Source organism: Budorcas taxicolor, chromosome 6 (assembly GCF_023091745.1).
Source record: "Budorcas taxicolor isolate Tak-1 chromosome 6, Takin1.1, whole genome shotgun sequence".
Taxonomy (NCBI): domain Eukaryota; kingdom Metazoa; phylum Chordata; class Mammalia; order Artiodactyla; family Bovidae; genus Budorcas; species Budorcas taxicolor.
In genome coordinates this window covers 59,077,568-59,094,184 of record NC_068915.1, presented here as the reverse complement: position 1 = coordinate 59,094,184, position 16,617 = coordinate 59,077,568, and the positions used below count along the sequence as shown (strand labels likewise).

Sequence of the window (16,617 nt, the reverse complement as noted above, 5' to 3'; positions counted from 1 at the left end):
AACTCTGGGAGTTGGTGATGGATAGGGAGGCCTGGCACGCTGCGATTCATGGGGTCGCAGAGTCGGACACGACTGAGTGACTAAACTGAACTGAACTGAAGATGAAACCTCCAAGTGGAAAAAGTATTGTAAGATTTGATATGCTAAGTCACTTCAGTCGTGTCCGACTCTGTGTGACCCCATAGATGGCAGCCCACCAGGCTCCCCCGTCCCTGGGATTCTCCAGGCAAGAGCACTGGAGTGGGTTGCCATTTCCTTCTCCAATGCATGAAAGTGAAAAGTCAAAGTGAAGTCGCTCAGTCGTGTCCGACTCTTAGTGACCCCATGGACTGCAGCCTATCAGGCTCCTCCATCCATGGGATTTTCCAGGCAAGAGTACTGGAGTGAGGTGCCATTGCCTTCTCCAAGATTTGATATAACTTAAGTTTAACCACTTTAATGAATAAATCTTTTAAATTCTATCCATGTCAATTTTATCCACTACTCTGCCATTTTTATAGTCCTACAAAATATTTAAATTGCTTTAAAAAATATTCCAACTCATTAATTTAAATGGCATCTTTTTAAATTCAGAACATGTCCAAAATGTCCTGTTTCTACCTCTGACCTTCACCCTTAACAAAAATAAATATAAAATGAGGAAAGACAGATTTGAAGTGTCTTGATTAATGAGTATAAGGGACTTTCCCCAAACCAGAATTCACTTTATCCCTTTGGCGTCCAGAATTTTACCCCTGGCGAATGGATCATAGTAAGGGTTTGTTTGGATAAAAGGTAAGTCTTTCTTTTGTAAAATGCACTATTCTTGGACAAATCAATTTTGAGAAAGGGTACCTGTGAAAGTTGAGCCAGAAATTTATTCCCTTAGTTGATTAAGAAATTTATTCCCTTAAATATATCTGTGCAAGGCATAACTAACCTTTACTGTCAAAGCCAAGATAGTGTCACCCTTGGTGTGAGATGAGAGGAGGGGGAGGATATTACTAAAATCATCATGCTTTTATTCCCTGATCATCTTGCTCCTTTTTAAATTTAAATATAAATTTATTTAATTGGAGGTTAATTACAATATTGTATTGGTTTTGCCATACATCAACATGTATCCGCCACAGGTATACACGTGTTCCCCATCCTGAACCCCCCCTCCCTCCTCCCTCCCCATACCATCCCTCTGGGTCTTCTCAGTGCACCAGCCCCAAGCATCCAGTATCATGCATCGAACCTGGACTGGCTATTCGTTTCATATATGATATTATACATGTTTCAATGCCATTCTCCCAAATCATCCCACCCTCACCCTCTCCCAGAGTCCAAAAGACTGTTTTATACATCTGTGTCTCTTTTGCTGTCTCGCATACAGGGTTATGGTTACCATCTTTCTAAATTCCATATATATGCGTTAGTATACTGTATTGTGTTTTTCTTTCTGGCTTGCTTCACTCTGTATAATCTTGCTCTTTTTTAAAAAACATTATTATTTATTCATTTTTGCCTGCACTGGGTCTTCACTGCTGTGTGCAGGCTTTCTCCTGTTGCAGAGCATAGGCTCTAGGGCACATTGGATTCCATAGTTGCAGCACTTGGGGTCAGTAGTTGTGGTGCTTGGGTTTAGTTGCCCTGTGGCTGTAGGATCTTCCAGGATCAGGGATCAAGCCTGTTCTCTATATTGGTAGGCGGATTCTGAACCGCTGGACCACCAGGGAAGTCCTGATCATCTCTTGAATCTGTTCATTGCTCTAAATCTCTTGGGTTACTACACTGGACATACTGCTTCTAATTCTTGATGGCTGTCATTAGCTCTGAATTCATCCTTTTTATTCCTCCAAGCCACCCTCTTTGTTTCCCCCTGTTAATGCTATATTTCCTTTAGGAGCTTAATTTTCAAAACTTGAGGAAGGAGCTTTCCAGGTGGCTCAGTGGTAAAGAATCTGCCTGCCAATGCAGGAGACACGGGTTCAGTCCCCTGTCCTGGGAAGATCCCACATGCCTCGGAGCAACTAAGCCCATGTGCCACAACTATTGAGCCTGTGCTCTAGAGCCGAGGAGCTGCAACTGCTGAGGCCATGTGCCACAACTAAGGGACCCTAGAACCTGTTCTCGGCAACAAGAAAAGCCACTGCAGTTAAGTCTGCTCACTGCAACTAGAGCATAGCCCCTGCTCGCCACAGCTAGAGGAAAGCCTGAGCAGCGGCAAAGATCCAGCACAGCCAAAAACAAAGCATCCCTGACCTGCTATGTTAGATGCTTCTATTGTGTATTCCCACAAGACTATATATATCTTCCTTAATAAAGTTATTTTACATGCATCTGTGTTACTGATGTTTCCCCACAAAGAGTAAAATATAGGAAGGCTGGGAATGTAGCATTCTTTACTCAGTTCTATTCCTAATGACTAGCACAATTTTATCACATGGAGGAAACACATGGAGGAAATTCTTATTAAATGACTGAATCAAGCGCTTTTTAAATTTTAGGAGGAACCTGTTTGTAAATTGAAATCCTACATGAAATTTTGATAATATGAAGCAGATTGACAGATAAAAGTAGAACTGCTCTGATACGGAGAAGGAAGTCGGAGACACAGTGCTCTGTCAGCTTTAACCTCCCATTCATTTTCTTTCTCATAGACTCTGACACACCACCAGGGAAACTCAGAGCTCCATGATACATAATCTGAAAATAATTGCCCTACCACATGCAGTTCTCAAACTTTTTGTTCTCAGGACTCCTTTATACATTTAAAACTTGAAGACCCCGAAAAGCTTTTTCATGCTTATTATAGCTATTTGTATTGACCCTATTAGAAATGAAAATTGATAAATCACAAAGCAATACATCAACTCCTTAAACTTAGCAATAATAAGCCCATTGGTGGTGGTTTATTTGCTCACCAACTCTGTGTGACCCCATGAACTGAAGCCTGCCAGGCTCCTCCCTCCATGAGATTCTCCAGGTAAGAATACTGGAGTGGGTTGCCATTTCCTTCTCCAGGGGATCTTCCCAATCCAGGAATCAAACCCAGGTCTCCTGCATTGCAGCCAGATTCCTTATCGACTGAGCTACAAGGAAAGCTGTAAGTCCATTACATGTCAACATAATGTATTTTTATTAAATTACTTCTAAATAAAAAATTAGAAGATTGGCATTGCTTTACATTTTTGTAAACCTATAATATCTGCACTGATGCGTTATAGGGACTTCCCTGGTGGCTCAGATGTAAAGAATCTGAGGGAGACCAGGGTTCGATCCCTGGGTTGGGAAGATCCCTTGGAGAATGAAATGGCTACCCACTCCAGTGTCCTTGCCTGGAGAATGCTATGGACAGAAGAACCTAGAGGGCTATATAGTTCATGGGGTTGCAAAGAGTTGGACATGGCTGAGCGACTAACACACACTGACCTGTTATAATATCACATGTCATATAGCCTCTGAAAAATTCTACCATATCCTTCTGACAGAATGAGTGAAAAAAGAAAGGGACATATTAGTATTATCATAAACATGTTTTTTACCTTCTGGATCCCTTGAAACGTTCTCAGAAATAATCAGCACATTTTGAGAACTGTTGTCCTATATCTAAAGGCCCCTTTTAGCTAATATAGTTTGATTTTGTTTCTAAGATTCTATTGAGCTTTTTAAAGATTATGATCGTTATCAAAATACTAACAAAGAATGTGAAATGAATAATAGGTAGAAAAATGTTGAATTCAAAATAAAGGGACTAGAATAGTGGTTTTTTATTAGAAAGCCGACTGTAACAGTAAACAAATCTGTATGCACCAAGTTAAAAAAAAAAAACCTTTGGGACTGACTTGGTGGTCTAGTGGTTTAGACTGTGTGCTCCCAATGTAGAAGGTGTGGGTTCAATCCCTTGTCTGGGAACTAAGATGCCACATGCAGTGTAGTGTGTCATGGCCAAAAGACAAAAAAAAAAAAAAAAGATACTTCTATTAAATGCATTGAAATTACTGTTCATTTGTCTCCCCCACAGCTTGTGAGTTTTGGAAGAAAGAATTGGATTTTGATCTATCTTTGGTCTCTAGGATAATGTCTAACACAACAGGCACTAAATCTTTGCTGAATGAATCAATTTAAGCATATAGAATGTACAACGCCTACGTATGCTATCACTTTTTCTAGGATTCACAGCAAACAATTCAACAGCTTGTTTCAAGTGCACGTCATGCTCATATCAGAAATCTGTCACCTATCTATATGGTATTTTAATGTGCCTTTATCCACTTTCCTTGACATGTTTCAGATGGACTTTGATTTCAATATTATCTGAAATAATTCTTTTAAAAAAATTTATATAATTCATCTTTATTTATATAATTGTTTTACAATGTTGTGTTTCAGGTGTACAGCAAAGTGATTCAGTTATATATATGTTTTTTTCTTTTTTCAGATTCTTTTCCATTACAGGTTATTACATGAGATCAAGTAGAGTTTCCTGTGCTATATACGAGATCCTTTTTGGTCATCTTTTTCTTTTTTTGGCCCTGCCCAGCGGTATACCGGTGGTTACCCAACCAGGAATCCAATCAGCACCCTGTGCAGTGGAAGCGCAGGGAGTCCACCACAGACCGCCAGGGAAGTCCCTGATTATCTATTTTACATATAGTTGTGTGTATATGTTAATCCCAAACCTCTTAATATGTCCCTCCTTCCCCTTTCCCCTTTGGTAACCATAAGTTTGTTTTCTATGTCTGTGAGTCTATTTATATTTTGTAAAGTTCATTTGTATCATTTTTTTAAAAAAGATTCCACATGTAAGACGTGATATAGTTATCTTTGGCTGACTTCACTTAGAACGATAATCTCTAGGTCCATCCATGTGATGTAATTCTTAATTTAACCAGAGGAAAGAAAAAGTCATGACTGCTTCTCCCACCTCTTTAAATTTGAGGTTTAAGATGACCTTGGAGTGGGGAAACTGGAATAGAACTGCTCTCATTAAAAGTGGGCGGCTCCATACGTTAATTTCACTCTTCCTCATACGCGGCACTTAGATCTTGCATGCTCTCTGCTACCTATCGTGCACAGACGTCTCAAATCTCGAACTTGGCAGGAGTATCTGGAAAATCTGCCTGGAGGGCATGGCTGTCTCGCTTCTCTACTCCGGGATCAGGGTGGGGATCACTAACTGGTCCAGTCATGATGGACTCAGCATCCATCTGGCGTGACTCCTTCCCAGAAGCGGCGGGTCTATGTAAACTGACTAAACTCTGGGACTCGGGCCCGCAGGGTACGAAGGATCCACGAGCCTGGAGGACGTGGGGCTGGAGGAAGCTGCTGGCCACGCCTGATCCACAGGGTCTAGGGGAGCCGGAAGACAAGGCAAGGCCCTCTAGCCTGCGGGGAGACCGGAAAGGGGGCCTGGACCTTCCGGTCCCCTTAGGCCTCAGCCCCAAAGTATGGCTGACCTGGCGCGCACGCGGCACCACCTCGGCGCTGTCAGACAGGATGGGGACACGTGGAAGGAACCGGGGGCCAGATGGCAAGAGAAGACTTCAGACTACAGGGGAACTAGTACCTGATCTACTCGCTCCCCAGGCTCTAGCCGCTTGGGCCTTGGTGGACCCGCAGCGCACGCAGCTCCGCCCAGCGCGGCTCTCGGCAGGGGCGGGGCCGCTGAGCTGGACGGAGCGGATTTGCTCAGCTTCGGCAAGGGGCGGGGTCTGCCCCCCCCTCCCAGCGGCGACTAGCCACGCCCCCGTGTCCCCGCCCCTGGGCCCCGCAGGAAATTGGGGAGGGCCCTGGCCTAGCTTGGCGGGAGGGGGAGCAGGGATGCAACTGAGGGCAGAGTCCGGGAGGGCTTGGCTCCCAGGGAATGAATCCTCCGCCTTCTCGGGTGGAAACCTTTAAATACGGGCTCGGGCCCGGGACTCAGGGTGTGGCGCCTGGCAGCCCGAGAAGGGTGTGCGGTGAGGGAAGATCAGACGGAGCAGGGCGCGAGTGCTGAAGCTGCGGCTGCGCGGCCCAGAGCGAGGAGCTGTCCGAGCCGGGGGGATAGAAGCGGTTGCAGCGCTCGGTGCCTGGAAGTGGGTAAGCGCCTTTCTCGGGCTGGCCCCGCCGCCCAGTGGGGTGCTCCCGGATCCCGCCGGGATGTGAAAGGAGCCGGGCGGGGTGTGCGCGCTGCTTCCAGCCGCTCGCTGCGCGCGGTCCCAGGCTTTCCAGTGTCACGACTCTCCATCTCCTCTTCTGGGCTCTGGGCGGGAATCGTCTTTTGGATCTGCTGCCTTGGAAGAGGGATAGCTTAGGCTTTTAATTCAAGACTCGGCGAGTCTTCCAACCGCTTCTCTTTTCTGCTTTCTCCCACTTTGCGACTTAAGTGAGATTTCCCTGGCGCCTCTGAAAACCGAACATCACCGGAGGAGGTGGTCCTTTGCTTAGGGACCCCATTTTGGCCTCTGAATCAAAGTCTTTTGTGTTTAGAATTGCTCACATGGAGTGCTGCTGCTTTTCTCCCTTCACTGACCGCCCTTCTTAAGAAACTGACAAGAAAATGAACCACAGAGCCTTTTTGAAGGCGAAGTCCTAAAATATTCTGTCGTGACATCTATATAGCTGTCCTGAGATGCATTGTTGGCTGCCACACCATATAATGGCTTTATTTCATGTTAAGAAAGGCCTTTCTTGAGTGTTTCAGGAGATCGTATTTGTGTGAGGCCTTGAAAAATTATACCTTCTTATACATAGGAACATAATTGAGTAGGGTCGAGAATTCTGGTATATAGAAAAGAAGGATTCACTGATAGGGAACTTTTCAGGGATATACAGAGGAGTAACTGTTCACTGACTGCCCTCAAAGACACAGGGAGTCTGTGAGTTTCTTCAAATCCCCTGAGAAATGGACAACTGTAGTCTGGTCTGTTTCTTGGTGGGTAGGAGGGTGGTTCTGGAAATGAAAGAGGTTACTGTGTGCTCTGAGATGTGCTTGGTAGTGCCTAGCATCTAGTTTAAGGTAAGGGATAGACAACCCTGATTTAAAGGGTCTCATTTCTTCTCCTGTTGCTGTACTCCTTTAATAGGAAATCTGCACCCAATAATCATACTCCATCTTCTCTTCTTGTTCCCACAGCTTTACATGAAACCCTTTAGATATAAAGTTAACAGTCTTATTCATTGATTAAATATTTTCCCCAGGTCAGGCATTTGTTAGTATTTTATTTCTGAAATGTCTAAAATGATGTGTGAAGTTAATGTGACATCCATTGCCTTAGCTTTGTGGTTGTTTAGTCACTAAACTGCATCCGACTTTTTTGCAACCCCATGGACTGTAGCCTGCCAGGCTTCTCTGTCCATGGCATTTCCCAGGCAAGAAATGTGGGTGTGGGTTACAATTTCCTTCTCCAGGGGATCTTCCTGACCCAGGGACTGAACCTGCATCTCCTGCACTGGCAGGCGGATTCTTTACCACTTAGCCACCAGGGAAGCCCATTATACTGGGTAGTTATAGAGTATACTGAAGAGAGGTGGAGAGGGAGGGATTATATTCACCTTAGACTGTAATAGGAGGTTCGCTCTTTGTTAGCCAGAGCTCGTAGGTTGAAATATTGATCTGAATTTGTAAAATTTTTAAAGAAAAATAGTTTTGAAACAGCTTGGATTGCTGTGACTTTCCCAAAACACAGGGTAAAAAGTCATTTCAAACTGACTCATTCGTAAGCAAATATTACCATTTCCCGGACAGCACAGTAGAGGATCAGAAGGTATATAAAAGTAGAAATTTAAAGTGGTACCAGAAGATATCTGTGTCAGGCAAAGTACATCACTAACACTGTATCAAGCTCCATATTAAAGCTTATTGAAGCTTTGTTGAAACTTCCAAGTGGACTTGCACAGATGGTACATTGGGCTTCTTCAGTAATTTACCCATTGTCATCTGCGACCCATATGAAATAGCAACACAAGGACACCCCCAAAACACATGCAGTTCTATACAGGCCCACCTGCCATCAACAGTTTACCCTAGCTGCTTATATGAAAGGCAAGCTGAATATGGCCCGGCAACCAAGGTGGATAAGAAGTAACTCTGGGGGCTTCCCTGGTGGCTCAGTGGTAAAGAGTCACCTGCCAATGCAGGGAACACAGGTTCAATCCCTGGTTCAGGAAGGTCCCACATGCCAAGGAGCAACTAAGCTGGTGAGCCACAACTCCTGAGCCAGCGCTCTAGAGCCCAGGAGCTGCAGCTACTGAGCCTGTGTGTCACAAGTAATGAAGCTCATACCCCTAGAGCTTGTCCTGTGAAACAAGAGAAACTACTCAATGAGAAGCCCTTGCACTGCAACAAAGAGTAGCCCCCCGCACCCCACCAGCCGCCACAACTGGAGCAAGCCTGCAAGCAGCACTGAAGACCCAGCACAGCCATAATCTTTTTTTGTTTGTTTTTAAAGAAGTAGCTCTGAGAAGACATGCTGCAGTTCTACCTTAAGAGAAAGGATGATAGGATTTTGGACAATCTGCAAAAATACTGTGATAAGCCTTCTAAGCTAAAAATACTCAAGTAACAGTTTTCATCTCAAAAAGACCCTTAATAAGACTTACTTATCCAATTGATATTTATTGAGAGCCTATTCTAGGTGCTTGGGTGAAGAACAGCAGAGAAATGTTAGCCTGGGACCACCTTATTAAACTCCTGAACCTAAGAGTTCATCATGTAGATATTCAATGCATGTTTATTGTAAGAACGTTAACAGAACCTGTTCTGGTTGAGATTGAGGGCATAGGCTGCCCTTACAACCTCTTGACTATGGGTTAAGTGATAACACCATAAAATCCTCTCTTTCAAAAGTCCTTTGAGATTTCACTTTTTAGGTATTCCACATATCTTGGTTTTGATTAGAGAGGCCACCTATCTAGTAAGGGTGTTGCTGTCTGTGGTAGTCCTTCAGATTTGTCACAGTTCATGACCTGACCTTCAGATCTGGAAGGTTGATTTTTTTTTTTTTCTCCCACAGACCCATGGTTAATGAGGTTTTAGGTATTAACTTACGATGCCTAAGCTCATAAGAGACTGATGGATATATTAGGATGGAACCTTGGTAATACAGTAGGGAAGTTTTATTCTAGTGCCTGGAATACTGATGTCTCAAACCCAGGCCATCCCTTTTCTAGTATTTTAATTCCTGGCAATCTGAACTCACAAGGCAGAGTGGAATCAGAGCCAAGAATTTTGGGGGTAATTTGCCATCCAAGCATTGGGAAAGCCTTTTCTTGCCTCACTGTTCTGAACCCAGAACACTTCTGACTTCCAGATTCTGTGTCACTCTAGATAGCTCTGAAATAAATGTCATTCTTCTTCTTAATGTTCCTTTTCCAGGCTCCAAGCTGATCATTCCCTCTTCTTTTTCTTCAGTGGAGCTTGTTAGGTTTTAGAAACATTAATGCCTTTGATTGTTATGGTTACTTTCAGCTGTTTCCTTAAGTTATTAAATTATAGCCTCATGGATTTTTATGGTCATACCGTCCTGAAAAAGGCATTTGAGACCCACTTCCAATTCATTTCCACTCTAGGAGACAATTATTACCTGTTAATACTTTTTTTTTTTTTTTCGTAATTTTAAACTTTTGGGGCCTTTCCTGGTGGCTCAGTGGTAAAGAATCCACCTGCCCATGCAAGAGACATGAGTTCATTCCCTGATCTGGGAGGATCCCACATGCTGAGGAGCAACTAACAGTGAATTGATCCTGTGCTCTGGAGCCTGGGAGCTGCAACTGTTGAAGCCTGAGCTCCTTGAACCGGTGCTCCAGAGCAAGAGAAGCCACTGCAATGAGAAGCTCATACAGTGCAACTACAGAGTAGCCCCTACTCACTGCAACTAGAGAAAAGCCTGAGCAGCAACTAAGACCCAGCACAGCAAAATAAATAAATAAAATTATTTTGTAAAAAACAAAACTTTTATTTTGTATTGGGGTGTGTGTACTCAGTTGCTCAGTCGTGTCTGACTCTTTGTGACCTCATGGACTGTAGCCTGTCAGGCTCCTCCATCCATGGGGATTCCTCAGGCAAGAATACTAAAGTGGGTTGCCATGCCCTCCTCCAGAGGATCTTCCCAACCCAAGGATCGAACCCAGGCCTCCTGCATTGCAGGCAGATTCTTTACCATCTGAGCCACCAGGGAAGCCCAAGAATACTGGAGTGGGTAGCCTATCCCTTCTCCAGGGAATCTTCCCGACCCAAGAATCTAACCGGGGTCTCCTGCATTGCAGGTGGATTCTTTACCAGCTGAGCTATTAGGGAAGCTCTGATTAACAATGTTGTGGTAGTTTCAGGAGAACAGCAAAGGGACTCAGTCATACATATACATGTATCCATTCTCCCCAAACCTCATTCCCATCCAGGCTGGCGTATAACATTGCCTCTCACTACTTAACATCCACTATTTTTTCCTTGTAACTAGGCAGATCGCCTCACTTTTTTGGACTCATTTCTGTATGTAAGTCCTTATCTATTCCTATCATCTGAAATGCCCTCCCCGCTTATATTTCCTTTTTATATCCTATTCATTCTTTAGGCCAGTCTTAGATCTTACATTTCCCTTGATGTAGGTTGATTTCTTGTTTTGATTCCTCTGGACTTTAACACTTATTTTGTCATTTAATTGGTTATACTGTCTTGTATAATTTAACCATGTTATCTGGGTGCGACTAATTCCATTTTATCTTTTAAGTCAGTTTAAAAGTCACCTCAGAGAGACTTCAGTTCAGTTCAGTTCAGTCTCTCAGTCGTGTCCAACTCTTTGCAACCCCATGAATCGCAGCACGCCAGGCCTCCCAGTTCACTCAGACTCACGTCCATCGAGTCAGTGATGCCATCCAGCCATCTCATCCTCTGTCATCCCCTTCTCCTCCTGCCCCCAATCCCTCCCAGCATCAGAGTCTTTTCCAATGAGTCAACTCTTTGCATGAGGTGGCCAAAGTACTGGAGTTTCAGCTTTAGCATCATTCCCTCCAAAGAAATCCCAGGGCTGATCTCCTTTAGAATGGACTGGTTGGATCTCCTTGCAGTCCAAAGGACTCTCAAGAGTCTTCTCCAACACCACAGTTCAAAAGCATCAATTCTTTGGCACTCAGCTTTCTTCACAGTCCAACTCTCACATCCATACATGAAAACAGGAAAAACCATAGCCTTGACTAGACGGACCTTTGTTGGCAAAGTAAAGTCTCTGCTTTGGAATATGCTGTCTAGGTTGGTCATAACTTTTCTTCCAAGGAGTGTCTTTTAATTTCATGGCTGCAGTCACCATCTGCAGTGATTTTGGAGCCCCCCAAAATAAAGTCTGACACTGTTTCCACTGTTTCCCCATCTATTTCCCATGAAGTGATGGGACCGGATGCCATGATCTTCGTTTTTTGAATGTTGAGCTTTAAGCCAACTTTTTCACTCTCCTCTTTCACTTTCATCAAGAGGCTTTTTAGTTCCTTTTCACTTTCTGCCATAAGGGTGGTGTCATCTGCATATCTGCTATTTCTCCTGGCAATCTTGATTCCAGCTTGTGCTTCTTCCAGTCCAGCGTTTCTCATGATGTACTCTGCATATAAGTTAAATAAGCAGGGTGACAATATACAGCCTTGACGTACTCCTTTTCCTATTTGGAACCAGTCTGAGAGACTTGCTTTACCCTAAATAAAATAGTCCATTCCCCACAGTGTTTCTTTTTCAGCTTTTCCTTTATTTCCTTTATGTGGAATTTACCACAACTGCCATTGTTTTGTTCGCATGCTCTCCTACTAAAATATAACTACCTAAAGGTAGGAACTCTTGTCTGTCCTGTTCATTGTTGTATCTATAGTACATAGAACAACAGTGTCTGATACATAATGGGGTCTTTAATAAATGCTTTTCAGTTGAATTATTCCCTAAATAAATTGTTAAGTAGTTGAGGGTCAGGACCTATATTATTCTATGGCCAAATTCTCTGCTGTGCCGACACAGTAGACTGGTAAATTGGGAATGTTAATTTTTCATGAAGGAGAAGAAGGGGATAAGCCTGAAGAAAGTTGAGGCACTTTTTCTGCAACCAGATGCCAAGAGTCTCTTCTGTAGAGGGGATAGCAGCAGTGAATGCTGGAGATACATCTTTGGTAAGCCTGCTCCAGGCCCAACTCTCCCTCCCACAGGTGGGAACTTTCAGGACACTCCCCTCCGCTTTAGCCACTTAGCAATTCCAATGCAGTCATAGCTCCCCATACATTTTCCTTGTCTATAGGGCGCTTGAGGCTGGGAGAGTATTAACAGGCAGAACTGAAAAATAGAAGGGTGAAGTAATGAAAGACACATGGTGGCCAAAAGTTTATTTTTCTAGGCTCAGTGTTTTTCTTGAGGTGTATCCTGGAATACTAACAAAGGTTGCTTGTGGTAGCAAAGTAGATAAGGACGGGGTAGGTGTGAGTCTTTTGTTTACCTTATTACACAGATTTTTTTTTTTTGGCTGCCCCAAATGACTTGTGGAATCTTAGGTCCCTGACCAGGGACTAAATCCAGACCAACTGCAGTGACAGTGCTTAACCACAGGACCATTAGGGAACCCATCAGATTTAATTTTTGATTCATATGAATTATTACCTATTCAAAATAAAAATACATTTAAAATATTACTTTGTATGCATATTGCTAAGCATATTGCTCTCTTTCAAAAGTCATTAGGTTACAAATTCTGTACATATTTACTGTTTTACTGAAATTCCATCTTAAGTTATTAAAAGGTCATTAGAGGGAATTCCCTGGCGGTCCAGTGGTTAGGACTTTGTGCTTCCTCTACAGGGGGCTAGGGTTTGATCCCTGGTCATGTAGCTAGGATCCCATAAGCTGCACAGCCAAAGAAAGAAAAAGGGAGTCATTAGAGATCAGACTCTGGGAGCTGATATCTTCTAATCCATAACCAACAGATCAATTTATAAACCAGATTATTTGTTTATTAGCACAAACCAGGATACTTGTATGGGTTGTCAGGCCATTCATTTCCAGTAGGGAAGCTTACCCAGAGAACCAGTGAAGATTAGAACATTGTTTGATTAGTGCAAATTCATATCAGAGGGAATTGGATCATCTTAATTACGTGCTTTGTGTACCTTTTTTCACTATAGGGATATACTTGCCAGGCACTGTAACTAGGTGAGCCTTTCATATTACCTTCTGTGATCCATGCAGGAATATACTAACAGGTTCTTAAACTCTCTAATTCCCATTTTCCTTCTCTTTGGAATCCATGAATGGGTTAGATCAGATGGTGTCTGAGATTAGATTTAGTCCTTGGCAAGGGCAAAATTTCTAAGAATTTGATCCGTTTGATTATTTTTATTCTTATTACTGAATAAATTGGCATTCTTTTGTATAGCTCAGTCCCTTGTCGTTTTGATTAGTGTGAATCAGTTCACCTTCACTTGAAAAGTCATCAAAATCTGTGAAATAGCTTTGCTAACTACAGAAATTAGTCTTAAGTAGCTAAGTCGTGTCCAACTCTTGTGATCCCACTGACTGGCCCGCCAGGTTCCTCTGGCTATGGGATTCTCCCAGAAAGAATACTGGAGTGGATTGCCATTTCCTTCTCCAGGAGATCTTCCCAATCCAAGGATCGAACCCAGGTCTCCTGAACTGCAGGCTGATTCTTTGCGAACTGAGCTACCAAAGCCCAACTACAGAAATTACTTTCCTGTAACTATTTTATAGTTTCTGATTAAAATTGAAATAGAGTTTAAGATCTTTGTCCAGTACCTAAGAAAGAATTGCTGAAGCCAAACTGTGCAGGGAATATAATCTCAGAGGTCAGTTCTGGGCTTAGAACTAATCTTAATATCTGTCATTTTAGTCTAAACCTGTCATAAAGCTGACCTTTGTACACCAACATTTAGTTAAGCAAGAATTGCACGGGTGTGTTCACCTATGAATTTTCCCTTGTCAATCAAAGTTATGCTACTGTGTTAGAGAGCAAAGGTTTTATTGTGCTGTTTGACTTTCTAAATATTAGGTCATAATCTTTGTCACACTTTTTCAGTAATATCAGTTACTATAATTTTTTCCATGTTTCATGCTGGTACAGCTGAGAACAGGCTAGGTCATCCAATTGGAACATTATCTTTTTTTAAAAAATCACTGTTTTCATAATTCTTAATGGGTCTGATCATAGGAAATCTTTCCCTATACCTGTCACCTTGACAGTTTTTATAAAGTGTGATGAATGTGCAATGTGGTTTCTTTAAATTTTCTGTTCTCAATAGTCTTACTGTTTCTCTTCTAGTACAGTCATGTTTGAAATTAAGAAGATCTGCTGCATTGGTGCAGGCTACGTTGGTGGACCCACGTGTAGTGTCATTGCTCACATGTGCCCTGAAATCAGGGTGACGGTTGTTGATATCAACGAATCAAGAATCAATGCATGGAACTCTCCTACACTTCCTATTTATGAGGTAAACCATATTAAACGATGCATTGTTCTTATGCTCTTTGCTTTCTTACTTCTTTTGCTAATTTAATTTGATGTAAAAATCTGTGACTGTAACTGTAGGAATAAAATGGAAAAGTCTAAATACATATTATGAACATTATAATTATGTCAGATATGCCCAGGAAAAATGTGTAGAAAAAAGTTTACTTAATATTAATATTAGTGGAGTGAGATGATGAGTAATTTTCTTCTCCATTTTCTAATTTTGTCTGTTAGTATGGCTACCATATTATAATAGTGCAATTAAAAAGTGGCATTCTGTAAAAATAAAAATTAAAAAACTGGTTGTTTCTAATATTGATTCATGTAAGCCTATTATATTTTTGGATTATTGTATTTATCTCAGATAAACCTTGAATGAATAAATGGTGTCTTTCATGTTCAGTGTTCAGTATCACAAATTTGTTTAAATTGGAATTTCAGTATTTCTTTAATTTAGAGAACTCATAGTTAGGAAAATGTGTCTCTATTTTATTGAGTAAGGTTTCATTTTTAAAAGTTTTCATAGTAAAAAGAGTTCATGATATTATCCTTTTGAAACCCAACAGAAAAACATTTGAAAGTTTTGAGGATAGCATTTTTCTCCAACATCAATATATTCCTTTTTTTTTTTTCCAGAAAAGTTTTGTTATTTATAAGACTAATCAACTGTAGTCTTTAAGGAGTCTTTAGCAGGGGAAATCTCTGTAAGATAAATCTTCCTGCTATTTATAGTTCTATGAATAGAAATCCATGATTTGTTAATATCTAAATCAGACAGAATTTTTTTTAAAAGCCCTCTGTGTGTGTGGTAGCTTCTGTTTGTGCTTTATCCTTTCTCCTCTACCAGATGAACCTCCTGTAATACTTCTTTAAATACCTCAGTGTGATGGCATTTCTTTCCCTGTTAGATAACACTACTACTATTTTGGTTTGTGGGAATTTTTAAAAGCATTTTGGAAAGATAACTTGATTAATAGTTTAATAATTCTGATATCCATAAAAGGGCTGGAAGTCATCTGAAATCTTGTGAACTATATTTATATCCAGTCATTCAGTTGATTACTGAATTGATTATTACATAATTATTATGCCAGCGTAATTTTTCAAACACAAAGTGTAACAGAATGGCTAAAATTATGACTGCTGACAATGCCAAATGTTGACAAGGATTTAGGCCCATTGGAATTTTATGCACTGCTGTTGTTTAGTTGCTAAGTTGTGTCAAACTCTCTGTGACCCCATGGACTGTAGCTTTCCAGGCTTCTCTGTCCATGGGATTTCCCAAGCAAGAATCCTGGAGTAGGTTGCCATTTCCTTCTCCAGGGAATCTTCCCAACCCAGGTATCGAACCCACATCTCCTGCATTGCAGACAGATTTTTTACCACTGAGCCACCGAGGAAATGCTTATACACTGCTGATTAGAACATAAATTGGTACAGCCAGTTTGTAAAATGTTTCAGCGATAATTATTAAAACTGAAAATATGCATAGTCTGACGTAGGAATTCCACTTCAAGGCATATATGCAACAGAAAAGCTCATATATATGCACCAAAAGACAGTATTATGAACAGTGTTATTCCTAATAACCCCAAATGGGAAACACCCTACGTGTTAATTAGCAACAGAATGGATACATAAATTATAGTTTAATTTTATAATAAAATACTACATTGAAAAATCAATGAAACTACTCCTGCATGCAAGCATATGTTTAAATTCTTATAAAAGTAACAAGTCATTGGACACAAGGTAGTCCATACTGTGTATCCCATTTATATAAAGTTCAAATATAGATATACTGGCCTGGTGGTAGAATTCAGCATGATGGTAGTTTGAGGGGTTGTAGTTACTAGAAGAGGACATACTGCAGGCTTTGATTTAATGTTTTTTGGTTTTGTTTTGTTGACCCAGCCAGGCTTGTAGGATCTCAGTTCCCTAACCAGAGACTGAACCCAGGCCACAGTAGTAAAAACCCAGAATCCTAACCACTAGACCACCAGGGAACTCCCCTGTTTATATTCTTCTAGTTCTTATATGGATAGTGATCACACAAGTATGTTCACTTCTGAAAACTGAGCACTTTTCTGTGCTAAAGTATATGTACTGTTTAAAACTTTTTTTACTTCACTAAAATTTTTACTTAAAAAAAAGATTATCTCGAACTAGAAGTATAAGCTATCTA

General features: G+C 41.5%; 1 protein-coding gene across 2 annotated transcripts in view; it reads left to right on the top strand.

The window, feature by feature from the left end:
- Positions 1-5,916: 5,916 nt before the first annotated feature.
- UGDH (UDP-glucose 6-dehydrogenase) overlaps positions 5,917-16,617 on the top strand; it is a 32,803-nt gene continuing 22,102 nt past the window's right edge. Inside the window, exons 1-2 of one of the 2 annotated variants that reach the window (XM_052642086.1) lie at positions 5,917-6,048; positions 14,249-14,412. In XM_052642086.1, the coding sequence (XP_052498046.1) occupies positions 14,251-14,412 (162 nt within the window). In that variant the 5' untranslated portion in view covers positions 5,917-6,048; positions 14,249-14,250. Of the gene's footprint in view, positions 6,049-14,243; positions 14,413-16,617 lie in introns of both variants that reach the window. The other variant, XM_052642085.1, reaches the window with a different exon arrangement.